Raw genomic sequence first — 27,275 nt, forward strand, 5'->3', positions numbered from 1 at the left:
GGCCTCATGGCCCTCAAGCCTTCTGAAGGGCTGAGGCCTCCCCTGTGCCCTAACTGCAAGCTGCAGGCCCCCTCTCCATGGCCCCTGTGTGCTTGGGTGACACTACGACATGACCCCCAGCTCTGCGGGGGAGGGGCGCGTCACGGGCGCCCGCTGTTAGGGCACACAGTCCCCCAGTTGGGGGGCAGGGCTGCCCTGGGAGCATGCGCCCCTGTCGCCCTGTCCATAAGATGCTCGAACCGCCAACTGCCCCAATTCGAATTCGCATCCTCAACGCCCAATCACGGCCCATGGGGCGGGATTGGCACCACCTCCTACCAGTCTCCCCACCAATCACAGCGCCTGCTGGGTTTAAAAAAAAAGTGCGCGCGGCTGGTAGGCGTCGCTCACAAGCTCTGGGCCTATCCCAGGCGGGGAGGAGTTCCGGTCCGGACGGGGCGACGCCTCGGGGGGGCGGGGCCCGGGCGGAGCTCGTCGCGCACGCTTTCGCTGACCTTCTCTGAGGCGAGAGGGGGCGGGGCCGAGAGCCGGAGGAGGCGGGGTCTGTGGGCGGAGCCCCGCCCGCCGCCAGTGCTTTGGGGCCCGCCCCCGCGCGGCGCGCGTCATTCGGAGCCGGCTCTGGGACGCGGCGGCTGTTGGTGCCGCTCGGTTCCCCGGGGACGCGCGGAGATGAAGGCGGGTGGTGAGTGCGGACCGGGCCGCGGGGCTCTGGGCCGGGCAACGGGGGCGCCGCTTTCTCCCGCCTCAGTTCTGAGAGGCGCCGGCGGCTGTTCCCCGCGCCGCCCCGGGCCCCTCCTGAGGAGAGCTCTGAACGCGCAGAGGGGCAGCCGAGGCGAGCGGGCTGCGGGGCGGGAGGCGGGTTGCTGTCCCGCAGCCCTGCCTGGGCACCGCCGCGGCGCCTCCCCCGCCCGGCGGGCAGCCCCGGCCCGCGCTGGCTGCGAGGCGCCGCGGCGGGCTGATGGCCCCCAGGGCCGCGAACCGCCCTCCGCGGCGCGCGCGGAAATTCAAACGGCGCCGGCGACGCGGCCTGCCCGCCGGGGCGGGTGTCGGGGGGCCGGGCCGGTGCTCTGCCCTGGGGGCGTGCTCGGCTACGGCTGGAGTCCTCCCAGCTCTTCCAAGGGCTTCTCGCTGCAGGCCTACTTATTTTAACAGAAATGACTCTTGAAGTGCGGCTTTCTGTGTTACTGGGACATGGATGTTCTAGGATCTTACCTGAGTTTGTGCTTTCTAGTCTTTTTTGCTGCAGTCTCTGCAAATAGTCTATAACTCCTGGGTGTGTTTCATTGCTCTTTTGCTTCTCATTTTGAAGCCAGCTGTAAAGAAATGTAGGCTGCGTACAGAATAACATACTGGACAGCTATGAAGTTGTTGGGCACAAACTGCGATACAGGAGATTTTATTTAAATGTGAAAAGAAGCCTTTTTTACTCTGAGGGTGATCGAACATTGGAACAGGTTGCCCAGAGAGGTTGTGGAGTCTCCATCCTTGGAGATAATCAAAATGTGACTGGACGTGGCCTTAAGCAGCCTGCATAACTGACCTGCTCTGAGCTGCGGGGTGGGACTAGAGGATCTCCAAAGGGCCCTGCCAACCTCAGCGGTTCTGTGATTCTGTGAAGTAACAAACAGATTTCCCTGTATGGCTTCCTAACTTTTGAAACAAACTTCTGTTTCCTAGCTTGCCTGAGAACCCCATGCTCCTGAGTCATTCCATGTTCATGCAGGTGTAATTGGCATACCAGTATAGATGTCCTTCTCTTTTTCATTGCAATAATTCTGCTGAAATCGGCTCCAGAAAGGGAAGGGGGTTGCGAAGGAGAGCAGTATTCTTCCTTGCACGTGTCAAAGGTTTTTATTTTCATGGCAATAGCCTGTTATTCAAAGGCAGGTAACAGGAAGATACGTGCTATACTGGGAGAGCAGATGCTATAGTGTATCAGTTTGATTTATTCCACTAAACCCAAAATGCTAAGGGATTTAACAGTGTGCATAGCAAGATGAGTACAAAAGGGTGTTTCAGCACAGTGGCTTTCTAGCTGTTGTTTATGAACTCACAGAATCACAGAATCGTTTAGGTTGGAAGGGACCTCTGGAGATCATCTAGTCCAACCTCCCTGTTCAAGCAGGGTCACCTAGAGCATATTGCCCAGGATCACATCCAGACGGGTTTTGAATATCTCCAGCGAAGGAGACTCCACCACCTCTCTGGGCAACCTGTTCCCAACTCCTTGGGAATCTGCAAGCTACTCCTAAGAATCCTGCTGAAAAGCCAGATAAAACTTACTTTGCAAACTGAAAAAACTGTATAAAGTAATTGAAGCTGATGCAGTAACTGTGCTTTTGAACGAATCCTCTATAAGCTCTACATTGGCTAGGCAGTCCGTAAATCTGGATGCTTCCTAGTTCTATGGATCTGGCACAGTCAGAGGTAGAGATATAACTGGACAGTCCATATATTTTCCTATTCGTTGCATCTACAGCAGGTGATGTGCTCTATTCTTCTCAAAGATAAATGCAACTTACTGCTTCTCCAGCCTCTCATCCAAACTCTCTGTAAAGAACCAGAAAGCTGCACTAGATCATGAGGCTTTCCACGTGATAGGTTATAACCATGTCTTGGTAAACACTGAAAGTAGTAGAGTAGGCTGGGGCGGGGAGAACACACACTTCATGGAGGAAAAATACTTCCCTCATTAAAATTATCTATCTTCAACTCTGGCTTTTCCAACTTTTAATTTCATTGTGAGGAGAAGAAAACTTGGCAGTTGCGCCATCCTCTCAGCTTATGCGTTTGACCATGTAATCTAGAGAGGCTGTATAAGTCTGATTGTTTTACTTCATAGATAATAGGCTGTGGTTTGGCATATAAATTATATTGCTACTTTGACTCTACTGTTCTGTTTTTATTCACTTCAACAAGACTCCAAATTAGAAATTAACCTGTGGAAATAGGGTAAAAATGTTAGCATCTATATGAGGCAAAGTAATGGGCTGTCTAATGGAGTCTATATCTTTTATGACTTTTTTTAGAATGAAGTCAGTAATTACGTTTTCCAAATATAATCTCTTTGTATAAGACTTAGAAGCCAGATTTGAAAAATACAGGCAAGAAGTCTTCCTTAGCAAAGGCATCAACATGGTCCTTTGCACTGTGGGACTGAAACTTTCACTTCAGAATTTGTTTTCTGAGCCCTTGTATCTGCCCTCTTCTGTCGCAGAAATGGACCTCTGTTGCTTGCATGGGCTGCTCTTGAGAGCTCTATTTTGAGTGGATTACTGCTACCTTTGTAAGAGGTTGACATTGAAATGAGCAAGGTTGATATCTCTGTGATTGCTTGACAGAGCTCTGAAAGGAGGCAGAGCATGAAATATCATTGGGGGGGAGGGGGGATCCTCCTACGCAACCAATAATGTGGGAGTGAGCCTTCTCTACCAGGTACAGTCTTGAGGTGAAGGAGCATGCTCTTTTCCTCCTGGCAACTTCACTGATTTGAATTTCTAACATACTGTTAGTGTTGGGGCCCCTGAGCACAGGCAAGAGAGAGTGCAGTGTTTGGACTGCCACTGAGAGGCTATCCTCAGCAGATGGAAAACAACTGGGCTTTCTACCATGGGGTATATCTCCAGCAAGTGGAACTGGCGTGCTTTTCTCAGTTTCGTCTCATGTGTCAGGTAGTTTTCTACTCTTGGCTAATGCATTGAGGGTAAACTCTGCCTCAACAGGAACAGAAGATGTAGGTAATGCTTCAGCCTGAATGCTATGACATGCTGAAACTTTAAGAAAGGGCTTCCTGCTTCTTTGGCATCTTCCATAAGTGTCTGTGGTAGACAAATGGCCTCTTAGAAAGATAGGCTTTTGTCTTGAGCTAGTTTAGCAGGTCTTAAGTTACTAATCTCTTTGGGCACGTTTTGAAGACTACTGTCAATTGAGAAGGAAAAATCAGGATGTGGGGGGAGGTAAATGAAGTGACAGTTTAACTAAAATCATTAAAATGATGGAGTTAGATTATGGAGGGATTCTGCTCAATGGGAGAGGACTTGAGCTGAATTGCTGAAGTCAATTGCCCTTCTGAGCCTCTCAGCTTAATCAGTTAAAATAATCATTCATTTCATAACTAAAACTGCTAAATCATTGACTTCATGCTAAATGTGTTTATTTTTAAAGTCTCTGCATATGTGATGTCCTATGCTGCAGGAGAATAGGTACAGTAACACTGCCCATCTACATGTTTATATATGTGTATATAGTGGGTTTTTTTCCTCCTGCTGTTTCGTGGCTAACTGAGGTGTTTCGGTTTTTGTTTTCTAGTAATTCACTGTAGATGTTCCAGATGTTTTTCTTTCCCTTCAAAGCGAAGGATAAGAAAACGGCCCCGAGTCCTGACATTGTTAAGTCTGCCTGAAGATGTTCTGTTTCATGTTCTGAAAGGCCTTCCTGCTGAGGACATCCTTTCAGTCAGAGCTGTGAGTCTGCTAATCACTTCCTCTCTGTAACATGCTATGGCTTACCTCTGCCATCGGGAGCCAGGACTGGACACGGGAAAGGCTGGCTCCTCTTGTCAGAGTAAAACTAATTACTGTGTATATTCTTTGATTTTCCTTCAGATTTTTTGCCATACTAATAGCAGTTTTCTTCTTAAGCTCAAGTACTGAGAAATACGAGCAGCAGTATTTGAGTGTTCTCTGTAGATTTTCTGTGGGAATTCTCCTGCCAGATCAACTGTGACTGAAAAACGTAATTCAGTTTGGCAGCTCTTGTCTTAGTGATGGCTGGGTGATAATTGTGATTTACTTGTGATTAATTTGCTACCTATATAAAATTAGATTGCTGAAGAACTATTGTTCTGTTGATCCTTTATTTTTGTAATTGCTTTTTTGCATGCACACACCCCCTGTCCCCACAGGTGCACTCACATCTTAAATACCTTGTGGATAATCATGCTAGTGTTTGGGCATGTGCGAGTTTCCAAGAAGTATGGCCTTCTCCCAACAATCTGAAGATGTTTGAAAGGTAAGCTTTAAGAATCAAGATATGCTCATGATTGTAGAGGAGGATGTTTCAAACTAGGTATCCAATGTGAATCGATTTCTACTGTAAGTGAGGGATCTGACTGTCCTTTCTTACTTGTGGAAGTTTTTGCTTGCTCTTGCTTGAAGAATTGTTGAGTTCATGTCTAAACTCATGCAAATTAGAACTGTCTAACTGGAAACTGGAAATTGTTGTCTTTTTAATTGGAGCACAGTCTGTTGCATATACCTAGGATTCATTTCTCTTGAAATGCAGTAATATCCTGTAGGGGAACAAAGTGTGTTAACTAAAACCTGTGTTACTGATGCTCTTTGAGCTGGTTTCCATATGAATGTGCAAGTCAAATCAGAGGATCTAGAATACAACCATATTTCTAGATCTCAATTCATTTAGTGACTACTTGTGAGGAAGTGTTTTTACCTAATGAAAAATAGGTAAATATTGGTATTAAAACAAGATTGGAGTTTGAATAGATAATTATAAATCTGCTTAAAAGGGGAGGAGAGTGTCTGTTTATCCCTCTGATTTGAAGGGTATTGGTCACTTTTAATGTCATGCTAATTTTGTCACTTCTTATTGTTGCCTCTGCTCTGATGCATGTTTAAAGTTCTTTCTAAAGACTATCTGATAATTGGCTTGAGAGTGCAAATACCAAAATATGTTATCACATTCTGGCATTGGGGATGTTACATGGGATTGGAAAACAGTTCCTGTAAAATTGTTGGATTGTTCTGGACACGGGCACATCAAAGGGTTGCAGCAAGAAAAGCCAGGGCATAATTTATGTTTAACTGCTGTGGCAGAAGCATGTATGCTGGCGGTTAGAGTGCACTTGTTACGCTGCATCAAACACTGCAGCGTAGGCCAGACTATGAAGCTTGTCTAAGGATGAGGGGGCTGGAAGTACATACTGACTTGACCCTGAAGTATCCTCTCTGTATTCCAATTTAGGGCTGCTGAAAAGGGTAACTTTGAAGCTGCTGTGAAGCTGGGGATAGCATACCTGTACAATGAAGGCTGTAAGTGTGGAAGCTTGTACTTGGGCTCCTGGGGAAGGTGGTGTGACAGATGGAAGTGTAGATGAACTGAAGGCTTATTTCTAGCTGCAGATCAGACTAATCGCGCAGTCACAAAGTTGGCATTTTTATTGGCGACCTGCATAGTGTACTTCCTATGCCTTGGACACTGATGCTTTTGTACCCAGGTTCTAGAACCAGTTTGCTATCTTCAGTGCGTGGTTATCATGCCTCTTGAGTTTTATCTTTCAGTCGAACTTGAGCACTGGCCACTAACCCGTTAGCTGTTCAATAATATTATGGGACACAAGTGTTTTTTTTTTAAACACAAAATGAGTCAATGCATAGGTTCTACACGCATATTTAGAAGTTATGCTTTGAAAACTTCTCATTAAACTTGGCTGGTTACCTAGTCTGTTAGATGTGACAAAAGGGACTGATTGACAGGAGGAACTTTATTGCTGAGGGTTCTGGCAAGGCCGGTAACTTGCATACTGTTTTGCTTGTTTGTGCACTGACAGGAATTAATACTGCTCTGAGTATTGGTATTTGCAGAATGTCCCCCCAGGTTTAGGGCTGTACGTTGCTACAAACTGACTATAATAAGATCTTTCTTCTTTTGCCATCTCCTTGATTTTTAAAGCTCTAAAGGGAAGACACTGTTCAGTCTTTTCTGATTATATCCTATTGTAGGAAACAACATTGCTGACTTTCTTGGCCTGGCTAAATGCCAAGAACGTATTGTGAATCAGCTCCTTTCTAAACTGTTTCTGGGGGGTTGTTGTTTTTCAGTGTCCATCTCTGACGAGGGTCGTGCAGAAGTGAATGGATTAAAGGCATCTCACTTCTTCAGTCTGACAGAGCGTTTGAATGTGCGCGCAGCCCCCTTTATCTGGCTTTTTATTCGTCCTCCTTGGTCCTTGAGCGGAAGCTGTTGTAAGGCTGTGGTGTATGAAAGTCTCAAAGCAGAATGTCAGTTGGAGAAAGTAAGATTTCTTTCTACTCTTAAAGTTAAGATAGGGTAGTAGCTTCACCTGTTTCTTCTAGAAAAATTATTTTTGTTTACCTGAGGAGCTCTTATGCCCTTGCTGTTCAAATGACTGTGCATCAATTGTTTTAGTGAATTTGCAGCCAAACTACAACTGGTTATGTTGTGAGTGCCGGAGGCCTGTACTGTCTCTTACGAGATTCAGTTTCAACTCAAAGATAACAAAATACCCAGAAGTAAAGGGAAGGAATGATTGAAAGGCAAACAAAAGTATAATCTGGAATTGTTTCTAAAAATTGCTCTTGTTCCTTATTTCTCCTTAATGATACTTTATCGTAATGCTTTCTTCAGGTTCAAAAAGGATCTATTCTCCACTGCTTGGCTAAGGTCTTAAGCCTTTTTGAGGTGAGCAGTGTTTTTGATCTGATGTCTTTGGGGTTTTTGAAAATGACTTGTTCTGCTAATACTAATTCTCTGTTTACCTTGATAAAAAGCAAACAAATGTTCTTGTATTGCTCAAGTGGCTTAGGAATTTCTGTTACCTTACAAATCGTTTAAAGGAACGTTATCAACTCTGTTTATTCAATTTTAGAAGAACTGCAAGTTCTTCTAGTCTTCTAGTCTAAGTCTTGCTTATTATGGGCTTGCACTGTGGTCAGACGTCAAAGGAAGGCTTCCAGTCTTAATGTGCATCAGAATAAATGGCCTTCAGTGGTGAGCAAGCTTTAAAAAAAAAAAACAACAACACTTTTGACTATCTGAGGAAAACTACCAATAGTTCATGAGCCTGAATCTTCACATGACAGCACTGAGTAGATGTGGTAGCAGCCCTTACAGTCTGGAGGGGACTTGCGACTAGTAGATTCTTTACCATAGCTTTCAGTACAGAGCTGTTCTGCAGCTGCTGAAGTTCTGAGGTCTGGCACCCAGTTGGCTGGACGACAGCATAAATACCATCATGCTTTTTCTTAGGATGAAGAAAAAAGAGAAGAATCTCTTGAAATGTTTGAAGAATCTTCAAAGCAGGGTTGTTTAAATAGCTCCTACCTCCTTTGGGAAAGTAACAGAAAGGCTGCTGTAAGTAATTTTGTCTTAAAATGTTTTTTGCTGTAACGTCTGGACCTCTTATGTGTGATGAACAACGGCAGAAAGACGTTGCTCTTCCTCAGAGGTTACCTGCTTCATAAACAAGGAGAGTGCTAAGAACTCTCACAAATGAGCCCTGATGTTTGTCTTGGTATTTAAAATAAGTGAGTCTGTGAACAGTTGTAGCTAAGGTGCAAGCAGAAGTTCCTTTATACTGCATCTACTAAAGTCATAGTCACTACTGGCTAGCGATCAGGTTGCCCGCTTGAGAATGGGAGGGGGGAGACTGCCTACATCATCATTTATAAAATGTTGGAATCCTGAATGACCTATTTCACTTCTTGTGAGACCCTGGGCAAGAACTGAAGCAAGTCTCTCAAAAACAATGTTGTCCTCATGATGAGAAACATTGGTTGCTGAAATAATACATGTAACCACAAGCAGTGGGTTTTTTCCCTCTGGATAATAGTGCTATAATCCTTCTATTTGCTATGTAAAGGAATGGTTTTTGAAATCTGTTTGCATTTCTCTCTGTAGATGTCAGATCCGGGCAGATACCTCCAAAGCCTCAGGAAGCTACGGGACTATGCTGCAAAAGGCTGCTGGGAAGCACAGGTAAGACTGACTTTGAATAAAGACAGTTTTACTGGGAAGTCTTCTACGTGCTCTTGTGAGCATAGATTCCTCCCGTTAGAAACAGGGTCAAAATGACTGAATACTGTGTGTGTGTTCTCTGCAAATCACCCTCTTTTGAAAATACTGCATTTTTGTGGTACAATCTGAGCAAGGTCCAGCTTTTGCTAGAATTAAAGGCCTATCCCCAAGTAATGTGTGGTGTTCAGCATTTAAGCCAGACTAAGAACTACCTGTTCCTTACCTTTCAAGTTGTTTGTCCTGTTGGCCATTTCCATTTTCAGTAGGAAAATTACAGGACCATCTTGTGCCGCTTTAGTTTGCGTTTGGTAAAAGCTTTTTTGTGTTCTGTCTACTACAGATAGCTTTAGCTAAAGCTTGTGGAAATGGAAACCAACTAGGATTAGAAGCAAAATCTTCCAATGAAATGGTGTCTCAGATCTTTCAAGCCTCCCTTCCTGTCAGCAAGCAAAGTATCTTCACTGTGCAGAAAGGAATGAATGAAACAATGAGGTAAAATCTCAAATCCAGGAGCCAGGCCTCCATGATGGCATGCCTGCCTGTGACACAGCAGAAAACATTGCCTGTTTGCCTTCACATCTGTAGAGGGAAACAAATCTAACAAATGTAGAATGAGGTGTGTTGGAAGATGGAACCTTTTGCTTTACAGTACTTCTACCATGCATTATGTACAATTAAAGAAACACATGACACTTTTGCAAAGAGGAAGTAATAGAGCCTTTATTTTGAGCCACAGTGAAAATGTGAAGCAGAGGGTGGGGGGTTGTTTTTGTTTTCTCTTCTGGAACGTAAGTTCTTGCAACAGTCAAGACTGACAAGCTCTCCAAGAACTAGAAGCACTACTTGACTTGTTGGAGCTATAGTTACTCTCCGGTTTTCTAGATTGGTGATCTTTAGCCTCCTGATTTATATGCCCCTACCTATTTCCTTGTTCAGGTGCCTATTAATTATAGGCTAGCTTTTAATTTCATTTCACAAACTACTTAAAAGGACCATTGGCCCCTAAGAGCACAACAGTCCTCTGGCTGCAAATCCTTGTCTCAATGCAACCTAGGATTTTTCTGAAATCTCTTCTGGTACATTTTTCTTGGTTTGGAACCCTTCAGTGCAGAGAGGACTTGTACGGGTAGAACGCTCAGCCCAGGTCTGAACAGCTTCTAACCTGGCAGATTGTCTCTTTCTCCTATCTAGGTACATCTTGATTGACTGGTTGGTGGAAGTGGCTACCATGAAAGACTTCTCTAGCCTATGCCTTCACATGACAGTGGGATGTGTGGATCGTTATTTGAAGCTGAGACCTGTACCCCGGGCTCGACTCCAACTCTTGGGAATTGCCTGCATGGTCATTTGCACACGGTAGGGGCTAAGACTGGTGGTCACAGGCAGTTACTGTGATCACTCAAATTCATTTGTGCACTCTAGCTTCCCCACCCCACCCTGGCCCCTTACTAATAATAGTACTGGAAGGACCCTTTGACTTCCCTTTACACCAACTGCTGCTTGAACTGTGTTCACCTACAAATGCTCCTGGTATCTGCAAGTGGCATGCAAAATATTATTTCTTTAACATGTATTTGAATATGGAAAAACGCTATTGCAGTGAGTAGGTCTAAATGCCTTCCATCAGCACCTAAAGTCTTTCACACAGTATTAGCATGAATAATCCTGTAAGAAACAGCTGCAGTATTGTTACGCAGTTCAGTCTGTTGTGCTCAAACAAACAGACCTGTGCTTTACAGGAATAAACAAGCATAATGTGGTGGAATATTATTCTCCTGTAGTAGTTCCCTTAATATTTTGCATTTTAATTTAGGAGAGGTTTCCTAAATGCAATGAATTAGAAATGTTCTAATAAATGGTTCTGGCTTAAAGGTGAAATAAAGAGCTGCTGTTCCTTCTTTCCCAGTTTGTACCTGATCCGTGATTTTAACAAGTACTTTTTGAGGCTGTTTAACTCTTTGGTCATCGTGGGTATGTTTGTCTGCCCCCAGAAAATCAGTGCACAGGTATACACATCCAGGTTCTTCTGGGGTCAACTGTTAATATTTAATATTGCAGTTTCGTCAGCAAAGAGATCTTGACAATACGGGAAGCTGTGTGGCTAACAGACAACACATACAAATATGAAGACCTAGTCAGAATGATGGGGGAGATCATTTCTGCCCTGGAAGGAAAGATAAGGGTGAGTTTAGAAAGTAGATCGAATGCTTAGCCTCTTGGGCCACTATTGAAGTTGTGCTGCTGTAGTTAGCAGGGAAATGTGGATCCTTTCCTGTTTCATATAACATCTAAGATGTTATTTTTGATGGAACTGTTCTCAATAAGCCATGGAGACTATGCACATGTAAAAGCCTGCTGATGCAAAACTGTCTCTCTTTCTGTAGAGATTAAAACTTGAAACTCAAGTTCAGAGGTCACATAATCTTTCCCTAGAGAGTGTTTTGTTATCAATGTAGTATTTAAAAAAAAAAAAAAAAGGGGGGGGGGGGCAAAAACCCCTAAGATAAAGAGGGTTTATTGGGAACAGCTGTGTTGTAATACTTGATGCTTGACATGTGTTGCCAACCTCTGTTCTGCTTTGTGTATTAGATACCTACTGTTGTGGACTACAAAGAAGTATTGTCAAACATAGTCTCGCTGGAGAGAAGAACTCTTCACCTTTACAGCTTCATTTGTGAACTGTCACTCTTGAACACAAGCCTCTGTGTGTATTCCCCAGCTCGTCTGGCTGTTGCAGCACTGCTGCTGGCTAAGATATTACACAAGCAAGGTAAGGAACAGCCTCCTAAGTGGAGCTGCAGCATGTTAGGCCAGTTTGACTTGTCCTTTTAGGGAGCCATTCTTTCTCACTTTAAGCAAGATGTCTCAGTCATTTGAGGGGGGAAGGTGAGGGGCATGGGTGTAAGACTTCAGAGTGCAGAGATGAGTTCACCTTATTTTGCCTCTTTATAGTTATGAAGAATCAGTGTTCACATTATACAATGCAAATGTGTTTAAATGAGACTGAAGGTTTCTGCCATTAATCCTACAGCATAGACAATATAGCTAGCTGTAACTTCAGTTTGGCAGGTAAACCTATCCTTGAAGCTAATTCTAAACTTGAATAAGCTGTTTACAGGCATAAGCTTGTAGAAGATCATGATATTTATCCCATTAAAAAAACCAATGTGATTACAGAACTACCATGCTTCGTGAAATGATAGTATGTACTCTTTTTTCCAGCACATCCCTGGACAAGCCAGCTGTCTGAATGCACTGGTTTCTCTCTTGAAGACCTGTTGCCATGTGTGCTAAGCCTCTACCAAAAATGGTAAAAACTTTGGAACTCTTCTGGGAGGGCACATGAATGTTTGGAACCCAACTTTTCCAGACATGCTACATCCATACAGCCAGTCCTTCCAAATGAAGAAGCTGACTTTGGGAAATGGCTTTTCTCCCCCCATCACAAGGCACTGAGGCCTAGCGCAATATTAAATATGTTCTAGTTCAATAATAGCTTTCTCATTCCCTGACTGGTAATGGGCCTGCATTACAGAGAATGTGATGCTTCATAAGGTTAGCAGTTTCAACTTGCCAAATGTCACTACTTTCTTAAGACTGACTTGCTTATTGGCAAACTTCAGGAAGTGTTCCAGTGACAAAGGTAGCTCACTTTTGCAAGAGTACAAGGCAAATATCTTGTTTATTTCAAGGAACAGACAAGGAATTGGATGCTCCTCTGCTTCACAAACCAAGTGGCCTGTCTAGTTGCTGAAACACCAACTTCCTTAGCACAGAGCTGAGATAAAATGCTCTTGGACAGTGGGAAAAGTACTTAAATTGGCAGGTTTTGTTAGCATGGTCTCATGTAAACCATTCTCAGATTAGGGCTTTAACCTTTCTTTCCAGTTTCCACGATGATGTCCCAAAGGATTATAGGCAGGTGTCTTTAACTGCAGTTAAACAACGATTTGAAGATGAGCGTTATGAAGAAATAGGTAAAGAGAAGGTGAGTTCTTTATCTTCATTCGGTGATGCCTGGCACTCGGAGCAAAACTAACCATATGGCAGGATGTACAAAACTTCAAATAATGGGAAGTAACTCTTAACTTTAGATTCTCTTGAAAAGAGAACATGCAAATAAAGCAATGTTTTTTTTTTTTTTAAACTTCATCTGCTGGGACTATAAGTAGCATAGCTGAGTACATGTGGCAAGAATTTGCCATGATGGATTTTTCTGGGAAATAAAGAGAAATAGCACCCTTCTGCCAGAGGGGATTGTATGTTCTAATTTGTACTGACTTTTTTTTTTAGATGATGAGTTACAGCCAGCTGTGTTCACTGTTGGGTGTGAAGCAGGAAGACCCAGAGCCCAGCCCCTTGCACACAAATATGGCGGAAATTAAGACTTTCCTTAGCTCTCCCTCTGGAAAGAGAACTAAAAGGCTAGTATAAACTCATCATTGTAAATGTCTGAAGATTAGCATGAGGCTTTCCTCTTTTCTGGTTTCCTGAACTTCCCTTCTGAAATATGATCAATTTTTCTGTAACCACAGAAAATGGCATGTAATGGGCATACCTTTTAAAAGAGCTGGAAAAGAAGACTTGGCTTTTAATATATGACTTCTGGATTGATTGATTTTTTTTTTTTTTTTTTTTCCTCCCCCCCAACACTACAGGAGGAGGGAAGACAGTATTCAGGATGACAGAGGCAGCTTTGTGACTACACCCACAGCTGAGCTATCTACCCAGGAAGAAAGTCTTCTAGACAACTTTCTGGACTGGAGTTTAGACTCCTGCTCTGGTTATGAAGGTGATCAGGAAAGTGAAGGCGAGAGAGATGGAGATGGTGAGGGTTTTATTCTCCTTACAAAAAGCAGATGAGAGAATTAAAAATTTTAGCTATCTTTGCTTAAAACTGTTTCTCAACTAACTTTCAGAGGAAGACCACTTTGGAAAAACTCCTTCCTTTCCAGTAGTCTTAAATGTAAACTGTTTTAGAGGTATATATCCCTTTTTTTCATACTGCTTCAGAACATGATGAAGGATTTTGTAGCTGCTTAGAGTTTCAGAGTGAGACTGTTTTGGGGTAGTGCTGTGACAGAGGATGAAACTCTGAATGAAGGGGAGTACTTTAAACCCTGCTGGATGGTTCTGCTCCAGGGATTTTGCCTGTGACCAGTGTTGTGAATGCTGTATTACATGCTTGTTTTGCTAACACTGACTAGCCTTTAACTGTGAACTGTTGCTAGACAGTATCTGCTCAAACAGGGTGAGGAAGGAATGTCCCTGTTCTAAATGAGAAAAGATAGCTCTCGCCTTCCATATATAAGTAGACATAAGGTCTACTTTTTTGGTTCTTATTCCATGCTGAATGTCTTCCTGGTGTTGCCCAAATTGAAGATAACCTTTTCTTTCATCATCCTATAGTGACAGCTCCCAGTGGAATCCTGGATGTAACTGTGGTCTATATGGATCCAACAGAGCACTGCTGTCAAGACTCCAGTGATGAGGATAACCTAGCCGCAGGCTGGTCTGAGCACACAGTACCACTGAGTGAGGCTCAGCTGACAGATGACTGTTGTGTTCTTCCAGCATATCTCACCCCAAGAAATCCTAACGTAGAAGGGAGCTCAGGCTACTCCTCTGTCAACAGCACCAGCCCTACATCTTCTGTAGAAGGCAGCTTTGGAGTACCTCTCAAAACTACCTCAGCGCTGTCTCTTGGCAGTGCCATGAACAAGGGGCCATGTCCGCCTCATTACTTGAAATCACGTTTACAATCAGTCTGTGCTAGGCCTAGTGATGGCAAGTGTGACAGAAGACAAGTCAAGCGAAAAAATGTTGCAGAACACAGTGAAGAAAGGGTGAACTTGGGCTTCTTAAGCTTCTGATTACATGCTGTTTACTTTTATAGGGATCCTGGAAATAGTATTTCTGTGTAGTCATGCAGGTGGTAGTGAGTAATTGTCAATACCTCCAAGAAGTGCCCCCTCCCTTCAACTTTGTCTATGCCTATCATGGTCTGCAAACCTATCTTGTGCTTCTGTAGCTCATATCTGGGCCATTTCCTTTCTTGATAGCTGCCTTTTTAAAGTATTCCCTATTGTCTGATCCTATACAAATTAAGACCCTTTTCTATGTATGAAATTTACAGTTCATTTGGCATCATGCCTCATGAGTTACTCCTTGATGATAGAGTACTTGTCATGTCCCTTGTTTCACTGTGAGGCCTGGCCCTATTTTAAAAGAAGTAGCTTTAGTTGCCAGGTTACTGGATGTAACACAATGCTTGAACTCTTCCACTTGAAAGATCTTTTTGAGACTATGCTACCTTATCCTTCTTGCCAGGTGCTATTTCACTCAGCTGGTGCTTTCCTATTCTGTGTATATACCACTTGCTGCACTGATCTAAGGTGTTTGTTTTTTTTAATGGATACAATCAAGAGGTATATGAAGGCTCTCTGCAGGTCTGTTTTTGTTGGGTGTTTGTTTTTTTTTTTTTTTTAACCTACCTCTCATGTGGCAACTAGTGCCTGAGACAAATGGGCTAAATCCATGTGTTCCCTCACCTGAAAAACTGCCCTTCTGTGCCTTAACACGTCACTGCCTGATACAGCAGTAATATCTCTGTGAACTGTTAGTATATGCTGGAATAGTGTGGTTAAATTCTCACCTTGATCCAGTGGCTTAACTTCATTTCCTGTCTTGCACAGTCTTCCTTGCTATTTTCAACAGTGTGTCTTCAAGTAAAGCACAAATAACACTTGAACACTAGAACCAGAGGCAATAATGCAATAAGGGCTGATAGTATTTCTTACTAAAAGCTTTAATTTAAGCCTCGCTACTGGATTTGAATCAGCAAGGACAGCATAGGCATTTCTTACTGATACAGAGCAGAAAATTTCATGCTTGGTAACAACTTTGAAGAAACCATCTACAATGACCTCAGCCTAGCAAGTCTAGGCTAAAGCTGCTTCATCCTACAACTGTTAAAAGAACAGCCTCCTTTAAGAACAGGTACCTTGATATTTTGATACTCACTACAAGACTTCCAGCAGATGTCACTGAATTTAACACTGGAACTGGACTCCATGACTCTTCCTTTGCTTAGAAATTACTGTGGCAGACAGCAACAGTTCAGATACAGTGTAGTGCCTTTTGTATAAATTTTTTTTTTATATTTGGCTCTCTGTCTTATTTTAATGGCTGGAGTGCTAGCCCTGGATCCCACTCATCCATTTCACTGAACCAGAGGAGAACTGAGGTGTTGTTTGGGGGTAGAAGTCTGAGTTGCATTGAACAAGTCATAGTTACTGGAGGTATAGCTCTAGGCAAGTTCTTACACTTAAGTTGCAAAAATGACTGTCCTTAACATACATAGCTTAAGATTACAAACAGCTGGAATGTATACTGAGTAGCAATAACACTAGACTGAACCCACCTTCACAATTCTACAATATCCCTCAAAACAAACTGCAGAAAGGCCTTGAGGATGTTACTAATCAAGGGAGACTTGAGTGCTTGTCCACCAAGTTTATTACAAAACAAGGTATACTGCCTGTGTAGTTACAGAAAGTCCCTGATTTAGGTACTCAGGGCCAAGCTTGGCCCTTTCCTTGTGGCTACATTGTAGTTCTCCAGGTAGCTGCCTAGCTACTGCTTACAAAGACTTGCCATGCAGGAGTGTCTTCACATTAGCTGGAACTTGTTAGCAGTGGCTCAAGAGTCAGTGTTAGGTCACATTAAAGTCAGAGAACACCACTTATAAAAACCTCTCTCAATTCTAAAACAGGTAGGTTAAAAAGTTAAATGTGTCTCCTAGAAAGGCCTCACAGTGCAGAAAGCTTTGAATTGACTCTCTTTTCCTGTGCAAACTTTCTTGATCTGAAAAAAGGCACAAAATAAGAACATTAATCAGTTTGTTTAATTCTCTCCTATTTCTGGGAAAGAATTGAGGCGTTAGCTCAGTGTGACTGGGCTGCTACTTTTACCCACTAGCTTTAGCTGATGCGGCTCTAGACTAGAAATAGATTTGTCTGTGTATCAAGCCTCAGTGGCTAACCTCACAAGGACTGCCTTCAAAAACCCAACTGAGCAATTGTGCCCAGTAGAGCTACAAAGGAAAAGCAGAAAACCAGGCCCTTGGCTGTTATTTTCTAAGGATCAATGTTCCCACAGTCTGCTTTTTTTTTTTTTTTTTTAAAGCATCTCTCTCTCTACCTTTGCAGACTGTTCAACCTTTATTGCCCCTGGAGGGAGAAGGCAAGTGTTGAGTATTTCCAGAAAAATCTGGAGAAGTAGATGCTGTGACATAGGCTAAGCCTGGCCTTGTGTAGCACTGGACTAGTCTCTTTAAGAATAAGGAGCTCTGAAAGGCAGGGACTCCCCTTGACAGTAAGAGGAGCCCCCAAGTCTCACCTGGAAAGAGTTCACAGAAAGCCCTGCTCTGTTTTCACTCCCTCTGCTCTGGAACGCATAGATGCTACCCGCAGGGCATATGAACAGGAACTGGAGCAGGGCAGCAATGCTGTGCTGCTTACGCCCTCCCATTAGCACAGCTATGTGTATGGGGGTCAGGGGGAAGTGCATTGTGCTGCTGCACTCTAAACTACTGGCACTTACTTAGGGCACCACCTTGAGGTCCAACGAGTCATAAGCTGAAGCTCTCATCTTCTCCAGTGGCTTCTTCAAGAGCTGCCGTAGGGCTTCATAGTCAGGCTTCTCCTCATAATCTAGTGCTGTTATTTCCTGCAGGTAGCTCTGCAGGGCATCTGCAAAACAAGGAACGCAGCAACCCCAATTATCTTTACAATGGGCTTTCCCAGTAGACAGATCACCTGCCTTGGCCAGTTGCAGAGAAGAAAACAAAACCAAAGACCAATATCATGAAGCTCAAAGACAGGATGTAGAAAAGACCCCTAGTCCTAAATCCTGCATTTTTCAAGCCACAAGAACACCTTGCCTTCCAGCAAGTCTCATGAATACAGATAACAAGCATCAACCCTCCTTGTTTCACTTTGCTTTACAGCAAAACAAGGAATTCTTTCACACAAGGAGCCTGCCAACCAGTCTATGTCATGCTTCACCACTACCGGAAGCCATCCCGGACTAGCATACCACAGCACAGAAGGTTCTAGCTTTAGGTGTAGTCAGTCCTCCCTTCCCAAGTTCCACAGTCACAGAGAACATGCACATACCTGGAATCAATTTCTGCCTGAAGCACAGTCGGAGGAGGCTGGTCACATCCCCCTTGTACCTGGAATAATCAATGCAGAGTGCTGTCAGACAGTAAACAATAGAGCAGAGACTTGAACAGCATGCCTTTGGTAGTAGGGACAAAAAAAAGCTGAACTCAGATGGCCAAGTTCTGAGTGGAGGAGAAATTGGGGTTCAAACACCCTTTCAGCCAGAGACAAAAATTTTGGCCAACTGCTTCCAGAGTCAGCCTTTACAGTGGGAATGGATTTACCTGCATCCCAATAGCATACTGTCACCGAGTGATCTCCCTTCAGTCAGAAATCCTCTCACTGCTTTGCTCTGAGCATTCCCCGAAAGAGTTTATGATTTCTCTTACCTTTCCTTCTTCTCCACCACAGTTTCTATTTTGGTCAGCTCATCAGACCAAGGCAAGAAACCACAGAGCCATTTTAGGAGACAATAGCCCAGAGATTCCAAGTCACTCCGACGAGATGGTCCTGATGGGAAGTGTGAAAAATAGAGTTTGGGAGCCATTCCAGAAGAGGCCCAGGTTAGTGCCTCTCCTCCACAGAAGAGTAGGGATTCCAGCCCAAGTAAGCACAAGGCCTGAGGAACCCCTTCCTAGTGGAAAGGGAACACTTCCTGCTGGCTGCACAGGCAGTTCCTAGGTTCTCTCCATAGCTCAGTGCTCACTGCACAGCCTTGGAAGTCTCTATTTTAGGTTCCCCTTCTGTAAAACACAGGCAACCTCATAAAGGGGTGCAAGTCTGAAGAACAGAAAGCAATGCAAGAGCATAGTAACAATACTTCTGGGAGCCTGCTAAATCACACAGTTGAGGAACTCCCCCGCCAGCCCCTGAAGGAACATTTGCCCAGAAAGAACGCTGAGAGAAAACAGTCCCACCCCAAACAGGAGAGGTACAGGCGCATTTAAATGCCTTTCCAGCTCTTGCTGGTTTAAGATGAGAGCTGAGCCTGCTGCAAGTCTGTTTTGGGCAGGGATCCAGGCCGGCTTAGAACAGATTCCTGCTACGCCTGCATAAAGCAGCCCTGTTTGTATTCCTCACACACCTGTAGTAGCCAGGGCTCCAGATGGAACAGGAGCATCCCTCTACCTCTTGCAGCAGTTGCTGAGTTACCTAGCAAGTCCCCCACCAGTGGCCCAGGGAGAGGTAAGAGGAAATAGCCCAAAGAGGAACTGTTTTCCAGGTGCGTGTAAATGCCTGGAAAGCAGCAATAACAGAAATGCCAGCAGGGAGGCTTAGTTCCAGACAGCATTACCACAGTAAGTAGTTCTAGACAAGCTTTGCTAGTTTATGTCAAAGACAATAGACTCACCTGCTCCCTTGTGGCTGTCTAGGCTGATAAACTCTATTGTGCCTTCATGAGGAGTCCTACTGCCTTCACGCTGAGCCACATGCTTCCCTCCTGGGCAGTAACGGAACGCAAAGCAATAGCCCGCTAGGGTCACCTAGAAGGCGTCAAGAACATGCAAAATCTAAGTGCTCCTGCTTGGGGCCAAGTCCAGAGACTGTACCTTCACTCTGCCTTCTCCAGAGAGATCTCCAGGAAGGAGCCTAAAACTTCCCTTCAGGGGAAAGTCATTGCTCCTCATGCCAGACGCACGATGGCATCTGAGGCATCATGAACGTTCCTTCAGGTGTGAAGTCTGCTTACCACGTACCTTGCAATCCTGCACATAGCACCTGCTTGAGTGCTACATGGGCTGCACTGCTCCCCCTGCCCAGGAGCAGGCACCCTTCTTCCCATTTGAGTGCTGCCCTATCCTCCTTTGTGAGCCCACCTTCACTGTCCTTTGCTCCCAGCACCGTTCCTTCTCTTCTTGCTCCCTACCTCTGTGAGGTCAGCTGGGTTCACATAGATGTTCTCAGCTGCGATGTCCCCATGCACATACTCATTTTCATGAATGAACTCCAGGCAGTCTAGCTAGGAGTAAATAGAGGAGACAAGCACATGAGAATCACACAGATTCCGTCAGCATCCTGGCTGGCACTGATCTTGACCACTCTTTCTCTGCTCTTGGCAGCTGTGTCGAGGAGCTCACAAGCACCATGTGTGATAGTCTCTAATTTTCAAGTGTCAAAGGTTTCTCTTGTTCTCCTTACCCTAAATTCCCTCAAGGTTACATATTAACAGGCTCAAGAGACACTACTTAAAAGATCTCAGCCAACCCATTGATGATCTGTTAACACCTTTAGAAGGTCAGGGAGAAAGTTACAGGCCTTTTCTGAACAAGTTTCTTAGAAAGGATAAGTTCTCTACATACCAGCCGGACTGCAATCTGAAAAGCTGCCTTCTCCCTCAGTAGGTTTAAGCCATCATCCAGGATGGACTGAAGGGTTCGCCCTAAATCAGGGAACACCAGAAACCTACAAGAGACAAAGACTTCACACTAACTTGTACCTACTGGATTTGGTAGTCCTGCAACAGACACTCATCAAACAATCTGCCTGGAACAAACCCCTCTTCAACTCCAAGTTAACCTGGGCACAAATTCCCTCACTTTTGACAACAGAATCTCCTTACAAAGAAGGCATGCTGATCCCATATTGCACAAATACAGCCTTCCTTTTATGTTAAATTGAAAGGTCAGTGATGTCCCCTGGCCTGAGTGGAAGCAGCAAAAGCCATGACTTCACCAGCAACACAAGGACTGAAGGAAAGAGAGCAATGACAGAGGAAGACCACTTGTTAGGAAATGAGAAATGAGTACACGAGGTTACGAGCTCAGGGGACAGTGAAGAATGGAATACCAGACAGCAAAGTCAGAAGAGGGAAAGCCCAGGAAGATGGGCAAGGAAGGAAGCCACGGGCAAAAGAACTCAGCTGTGCATTGCACAGAGCCACCTCACCGATAGTTATCTCCATGGAGTCCAAAGCCAACGCAGTCAGGGATACCCAGCAATGGCACAGAATGCAGCTTCTTCCATTTCTCCACTAGAAGGGGAAGAGAAGACGACAGAGCAGTGCAGACGCTGCTGAGGAGCTCAAGAACAGAGGGGCTAGGTCAGAACTGCATTTCCTTTCTCCAAAGGCATGCTCTGCTCTGGGCAGCTCACAACCAGAAGCCCATCATCTCATACTCGTTCTTGACTATAAATACCAGCCTAACGTTTGGGCTATCGGCACGTCAATGCACATAGCACTACAGAGCAAGAATAAGAGACAAAAAGGATGCTGGGAATACCAGAGTAGGCTAAGGCATGTGGTTGTTCAGGGGCTAGGTAAAACAAGAATGGGAGGGGAGGAGGGAAAGGGGGAGGGGGGGCAGAGAGAGAGAGAGAGAGAGAGCAAGAGAGAGAGAGATTGAAGCAAGTTATACACATTAGGGTTGGGAAGGACTTAAGATTAAGGTCTTTCCAGAAGTCTGCTTTTGGGGTTTGACATGAATTCCTCCATCACCCCTATCCAAACACCTGCCCATGTACTGTGGTCAGCTTGTCCACACCCCGGATTTTTGGATCAATGAAGTACATGCCAGACAGCAGCTGACAGAAATGCTCATGTATGGGGCACAGAAGAGACCAGGGAACCAAGGCAGGTCAGGCTGCAGGGTTAAACAGGAGACCAAGATAAAATGTATGGGTAGGGCAACAGAGCTTCGAGAAGCGCTTCAATGTCAATATCATGCTGTCCAACCTAGACCTAGACACCTAGACACTCTTGGGAGAGGCAGGCACCTGACTAAGCTGCTCAGCGCTCTCTGGCACAGACCAAGCAGTGGATTAGTTTATTCAAGCCTGGATTCTGAGAAAGTCTCATAGCTTATGTGAGAGGGATGCCAATATCTCCTACCACGCAGCACAGTCCTCACCCTTACGACGAGCACCAACCTGTAGCTTTCTTTGCAGCTCGCTGGAAGAAGTTCTGTTCATTGTAGATCTTGCCATCTTTTACATCCTAAAAGGAGCACAGAGATTAAGGTACGTTACTTAAGCTACACGCTTCTTTGCTAGAAAGGGAGTCGTGGGCTAGACTGCTACAAGCTCTTCACTATGCATTTTAAAGAAGAAAGCAACAAACCCAAAAATCAAGCAACAGGTCAGCAACAGAGCTGGGAGCAGAGCTCAGGTCTTTTGGTTCACTGTCTAATGCTGCATCTAACAACCACAAACTTGCAGCATCAGCACGAAACAAGGAAGCAGCCATCTCAAGATAGACATTTCAAGCCCTACCACTTAAAGAGTTCTCTGTGGGTTCAGATCACCTAGACAATACAGATCATCTAGCAAACTGGAACAAGCTCTAATCCTGAAGCTGTGAAAAGGAGCCAGAGGCAACTTTTCTATCCACAGCATGGATGAAGTTTTTCCTACCAACATGCAAGTTCCAACAAGGAGCTATCCCTCTTTATTTTAACTGTCAGAAAGCAAAAGATTAGTAAGAAAGGCTGTATTCATGACATTTCCTAAGTGCTGGGTAATGTGTTGAACTCTTAGAATCCATCTTTTTATACCCATGTTACTGCCTTTTTACTGCCGTTACCCAGCAACCTGAAATGCATATAGAGTGTGAGTGTACGCATACGTACTCAGGATACTACAAGTTAACTTAGGACAGATGCTCTTTTGCATGGGAGGAGGCAGCAATTTTATATCCTGGCTGGTTTGATATCAGCCCCACCCACAACCGGCCAGGGTTGCTAAAGAGCAACGGTCTCCAGACAACAGAAACGACCACGATGCAGAGAAAATTTTATTACACATCTTGCCTGGTGAGCCACAAAGAGCTGTGCTTTCTCAGTACCAGCAATCTGAACCACCAAACCCAGGAATCAAATGCTGCTGTGTGCCATACTATGTCCTATAGTCCTTTGTAACTGCAAGGGCTGGTGCAGGCAACCGATCTCTGAGCAAAATGCCACATGATGCCAGAGTCGCAAAATATAGCAGTTGGGAGTGTTATGTACAGAGCTAGTTACAGTTTCCCACCTGCTGGTTCTACTTTTGCAGATTTTAAACTGTCCCCTCTCATTAACACTGTATTCTTTCTCCATCCTCTTAAATGGTTCTTCTCTGATAAAACAGGAAAGTGATTTTTCAAATGCCTGCAAGAATGGGCACATCTAGATTCCCCACAGAACCATTAGTCATCATTGGTTTTCCCAGACATGGGCGACCCCCAAGGGCCAGAGCAGACAAGAGAAAACAGTCTTTCTGCTCTGATTTGTGCATTACTGAAAACAGGTCAGCTGAATTCCAATAGCAGAACAGATATTACGGAAAACAACACATTTCTGGAGAGCTCAAGTCATTGGCAAGCATCTAGGAAGGTGGCTCAGAACTTTAATCACCATGTGATTTATTGATGTGTTCTGGCATTACAGGGAATCTCTCAACGCTGGTTCATCAGCACTACCTCAGCATAGCCATCAAATTTTAACACCTCCAGTTCTCTCAGACTTCAGGATATATGCACACTTGACATATATGAAGAAAGCAGGTCAGACATCTCAATTCTCTTTATACTACATATATGAAACAAGAACTCTACCTTATACCCTTAGAGGTTTTGGAGATTACTGACAGCCTAGTGGGTCTACAAGGTAACCCTTTTTTTTTTTTTAATCTTCATATCTATTTTATTGATATCTTCATTGGTAGAACCAACTTCTACCAAAATCCAAGCTAAAGACTCCCAGGGAGCTGTACTGATCTTCTAAGCTCTGGTGTTCTTTCCCTTATTTCTCTAAGAAAACGTACTGACAGTGATGAAGGCAGTGAAGTTAAGTGCATACTCCATGAGACAGCACTTCTTCAAGCTAGAGGGGGGCCTCTGTAATCACCTTCTCTGAATTCCTCTGACACTTCTAGTCATACAGGCCAGATGGGTCAGGTCCTAGACACAGTATACTCAACACTATTCCTCACCCGCACAGATCAAAACTCACAAGTTTCAGGGAGTATCTTTGCTTTTGAGGACAGGTTCCAGATGCTGACTGTGCTGTGGAAGGATGGAACAAACGTGATTACAGGAGCACAGAAAAAAAGGTACTTGCAGTGTTAGTTGCTTAAAAAAAACAGCACCACTAAACACAGCCTGTGCAACTGACTTTTACTTATCCTCTGCTTCTTTCTCTTGGACTTTGGGAAAGCATCCACTGCAGGGGCATCTTCTCACATTACTATAAAATAATTCTTACCTTACTCCAGAAGCACAGTACCCCTGACATGCTTCAAGTGCAGTTCTGCTTAAATCACAGAAGCATCTAGGCATGGCTACAGTATGGGGGTATTTTGAAGATGGTATGTAAAGAACAAATCATTAGTAGAATCTCAGAAGTACCTCAAATTCATTTGCTGAGAATTCACTCCAGCTTACTTTACAGTTTTTCAAGTCTCTATAAGAGACGTGCCACAATCCCTTCTACTCTGCATGGATGCTAAAGTTACATGTGGTCTTCTTCCTCCAAAAACATTTGCACCCATTATGGGGCCTTGGAGTAGTCTCGCTTCTCCTGCTCTTGGACTCATTGCTATACACAAATCATCTGCTGCTCACCATCCAGAAGGTGGTTCTACAAAAAATGCCCTCTACTGTAATAACTATTTTGATTTTCTCTTTTTCTAATATCACAGCTTTTTATGACGCATGCTGTTGCGTAACGAAGGCTGGGCATTAAGATAAGTAAGTAAAAAAAAAAAACTCAGGCCAAGTATCAGGCAAAGCTTACTGATGGTAAAAAATATTGGAATAGTGCTTTCAGGTTAACAAGGGAGAATAAGTTCAAAATCTTTCCTTTGGAAGTTGAGGACTAGACTGGAGAGAAAAGATCAGCAGCCACTAAACAGCTAAGAGGTGGCCTAGATGATTTAGCTTGTTTCTTTCAGTCCTGAAACTGGCTGAGAATCCTGAAGTGACGTTCTGTAAATATTGACAATATCTACAATACAGGAACTCCTATAGTACTGTGTTGGTAACATTTAGGTTTTGAACCTAAATCCAAGAAGAGGAAGAGCTAATGATTCAGGTAAATGATTCCGTAAATAACGGAGACTCCCACTGTCAACATGATCTTATGTTAAAGCTAGCACCTACATTCTTAAGTCTCCAAGAGGTTCAAACCGAACGTATGAGTGCTCGCCACTCAAATGGTGCAGGCCAGCCTCTGCCACCGGTATCTCAGAGAACGCATGCAGAGTGCTGCTGCCTCCACACCACATCTATTCACAGCAGATTCTGTTGGGTTTAGGGACGGGTGACATTCCAGACAGCTCCCATCAAAAATGGACAACCGCTGTGAACTTCTAAGACATGCACGCCTGGTGTGACTGCCCCCAAACTGAAAGGCAAGGGCAGCCCCATCCCTGTGGCTCTGCTGCCGCTTCCCTCAGCCTGACCTCTGAAAAGAGCCAGGGCTGCAAGCGCTAGAGCTGAGGCCACCTTCTGACAGTCCCCACACCTTCCAAGCGCAACCCTTCCTTCTCCTCGCTCGACTTTCCCTAAGTTTTTTTTTTTTTTTTTTTTTGGGGGGGGGGGGGAGGACAAGAAATAAAGGCCCGCTTTCGGCTTCCTGTCCACCCAACCGCTGCGCAGGGCCCCACGGCACCTTCGTACATCAGCCCGCAGCCGCCCCGGTCCAGGAGCTTCACCAGCCTCCATCGCTTCTTGCTGTGGTCCGTCAGGACCTGGTTCTCCGGGAGAGGCGCCACCGAGGCGCTCCGAGCTTTCCGGGGGGACCAGGAACCGCTCCTCGCTGGGGAGGGAGGGCAGACGGGCTGGAGGAGTCCGTGCCGCCGCGCAGAGGAAGCGCGCCGACACCGACCCGGCCTCGGCCCCGCCCGCCCGCTGCCCCCGCGCTCACCCCTGCCGGCGGCCGCGGGGCTCGGGCCCGGCCGCCGCCGCACTGGCTCCGGCGTTGGCTCCGCCGCCGCCTCCGCCCGGACAGCCAGGGCCGGCGCCTCCTCCCGCGGCGGCAGCTTCTCCCCGCAGCCCGGGCAGAACTTGAAGGCCGGCTCCACGCCGCGTCCGCACTGCGGGCAGAACCGAGTCATCCTGCGGAGACGGACAGGCAGCAGCCGTCAGCGGGCAGCGGCGGCAGCGCCGCCTTCTCTCTCCCGCCCGCTAGCCCTCACCCACCTGGTGGGGCACGCGCAGCCCGCCACAGGCGGCCCCAGCGTCGCGCCCCCCGTCGCCGACCCGCGCCGCCCCCGCCCCCGCCCCCCGCGGCCCGCCATCTTGCGCCCTTGCCGCAGCCCCACAGCCGCGCCTGCCCCTGCGCCTGCGCCAACGCCCTCGCCACCGGCAAGCGCTCTGCCCGCGCATGCGCGCCCGCCCGCCCTCCCGCCGCGATTGGCCGTCCGCGGTGGGAGCTGGTGCGGCCCGTTCCTGCTGCCGGCTCGGTGGCAGGTCCCTCTGGAGGGAGGGTCCTCCTGGGAGGGGGGCGTGTGACGTCAGCTCGCCAGCGGCAGGCACCGCCGGGCACCGGAGTCTTCGAGTGCCGCCAGAGCCGGGGGCCACGCGCGGCGCGGCGCGCAGAGGGCCCCTGGCCGCCCGCCCGCCTTCGCCTTTCCGCTGGCCGGAAAAGCCGGCAGCTGGGGTGGGGGGGGCTTGAGAGCGTCCTGCGTTAGGGCAGGGCCGAAGAGCCGCTCTCGTGCCGTGGCAGGAACGGTCGCCCCTCTCGCAGCGCGCCCAGCTTCCAGAGCGACTGGGGAAGTCGCCTGGGTCGGGCAGCGGGTCGAGGACGGCGGCTGCTGCACGGCGAGCCCGGGCCTCGGGAGGCTGCTCCTGCCGGCGCCGCGGCCTCCGATGGCGCTGCACGGGGGCCTGCAGGGCCTCGGCTGCCAGATCCAGGCCGCGACCCCTCAGAAGGTGTCAGCCCTGTCCGGGAAGGAAAGGAGATTTCCCATCGTGACGGTGGCATTGCCGTTTTGGTTCACCTGTTGACGTGCAGCTCTGGCTGCCTGCCCCCGGCTGAGCACTCCCCGTGTGCCCCGAAGCATGAGCGGCCTCTCCGGAGGGAGCCCCCCGCCTCCCCTCTCAGCACAGCAGCTCTTGGACCCTTCTGCAGAGCCTGCCAGCTGGGCACAGGGCCTCTGGGAGAGAGAAGGAGCACTGGGCACTGGGAGCTGCCCCTGGGACAGCCAGGCTGAGCACGGCCAGAGGTATGGGAGATGGGCAGGCTGTCCTCAACAGACCCAAGGCAGAGAGGGAGGAAAGAACTGCTGTCCGGCCCCAATAAGAACAAGCATCACTGTCTTATGGAGAAGTTTTCTCAGGCCCTTGCTTTGGAACAAGCGGTGGTCTGTTTTCATTACTGCTGTTTTGGTGTTTGTTTGTTTGTTATTTAAGAAACAACATGA

The 27,275-nt window shown here is 46.1% G+C and overlaps 2 protein-coding genes across 3 annotated transcripts; one reads left to right on the forward strand and one right to left on the reverse strand.

Annotated features, from left to right (window-relative positions):
- Positions 1-608: 608 nt before the first annotated feature.
- CCNF (cyclin F) lies at positions 609-15,932 on the forward strand. Its single transcript, XM_068908187.1, has 17 exons — positions 609-682; positions 4,309-4,463; positions 4,904-5,010; positions 5,980-6,047; positions 6,837-7,030; positions 7,384-7,437; positions 8,005-8,109; positions 8,656-8,733; positions 9,113-9,264; positions 9,964-10,128; positions 10,831-10,954; positions 11,362-11,542; positions 11,995-12,082; positions 12,661-12,760; positions 13,066-13,196; positions 13,431-13,600; positions 14,182-15,932. The coding sequence occupies exons 1-17, from the start codon at positions 670-672 to the stop codon at positions 14,643-14,645; spliced, it is 2,349 nt and encodes a 782-aa protein (XP_068764288.1). The 5' UTR covers positions 609-669; the 3' UTR covers positions 14,646-15,932.
- A 340-nt stretch (positions 15,933-16,272) lies between these two features.
- VRK3 (VRK serine/threonine kinase 3) lies at positions 16,273-26,253 on the reverse strand. 2 transcript variants are annotated; one of them, XM_068908189.1, is made up of 13 exons: positions 26,053-26,213; positions 25,778-25,968; positions 25,523-25,669; positions 23,864-23,916; positions 21,807-21,873; positions 20,826-20,910; positions 20,240-20,342; positions 19,807-19,899; positions 19,291-19,423; positions 18,329-18,449; positions 17,952-18,010; positions 17,377-17,525; positions 16,273-16,638 (listed from the first exon to the last, which is right to left on the reverse strand). In XM_068908189.1, the coding sequence occupies exons 1-12, from the start codon at positions 26,148-26,150 to the stop codon at positions 17,377-17,379; spliced, it is 1,299 nt and encodes a 432-aa protein (XP_068764290.1). In that variant the 5' UTR covers positions 26,151-26,213; the 3' UTR covers positions 16,273-16,638. The 2 variants fall into 2 exon arrangements, with proteins under 2 accessions (XP_068764290.1, XP_068764289.1); XM_068908188.1 differs by lacking the exon at positions 23,864-23,916 and having other exon boundaries at positions 25,531-25,669; positions 26,053-26,253.
- Positions 26,254-27,275: the final 1,022 nt, after the last annotated feature.

This window comes from Struthio camelus, chromosome 15 (genome assembly GCF_040807025.1).
Source record: "Struthio camelus isolate bStrCam1 chromosome 15, bStrCam1.hap1, whole genome shotgun sequence".
Classification (NCBI taxonomy): Eukaryota; Metazoa; Chordata; class Aves; order Struthioniformes; family Struthionidae; genus Struthio; species Struthio camelus.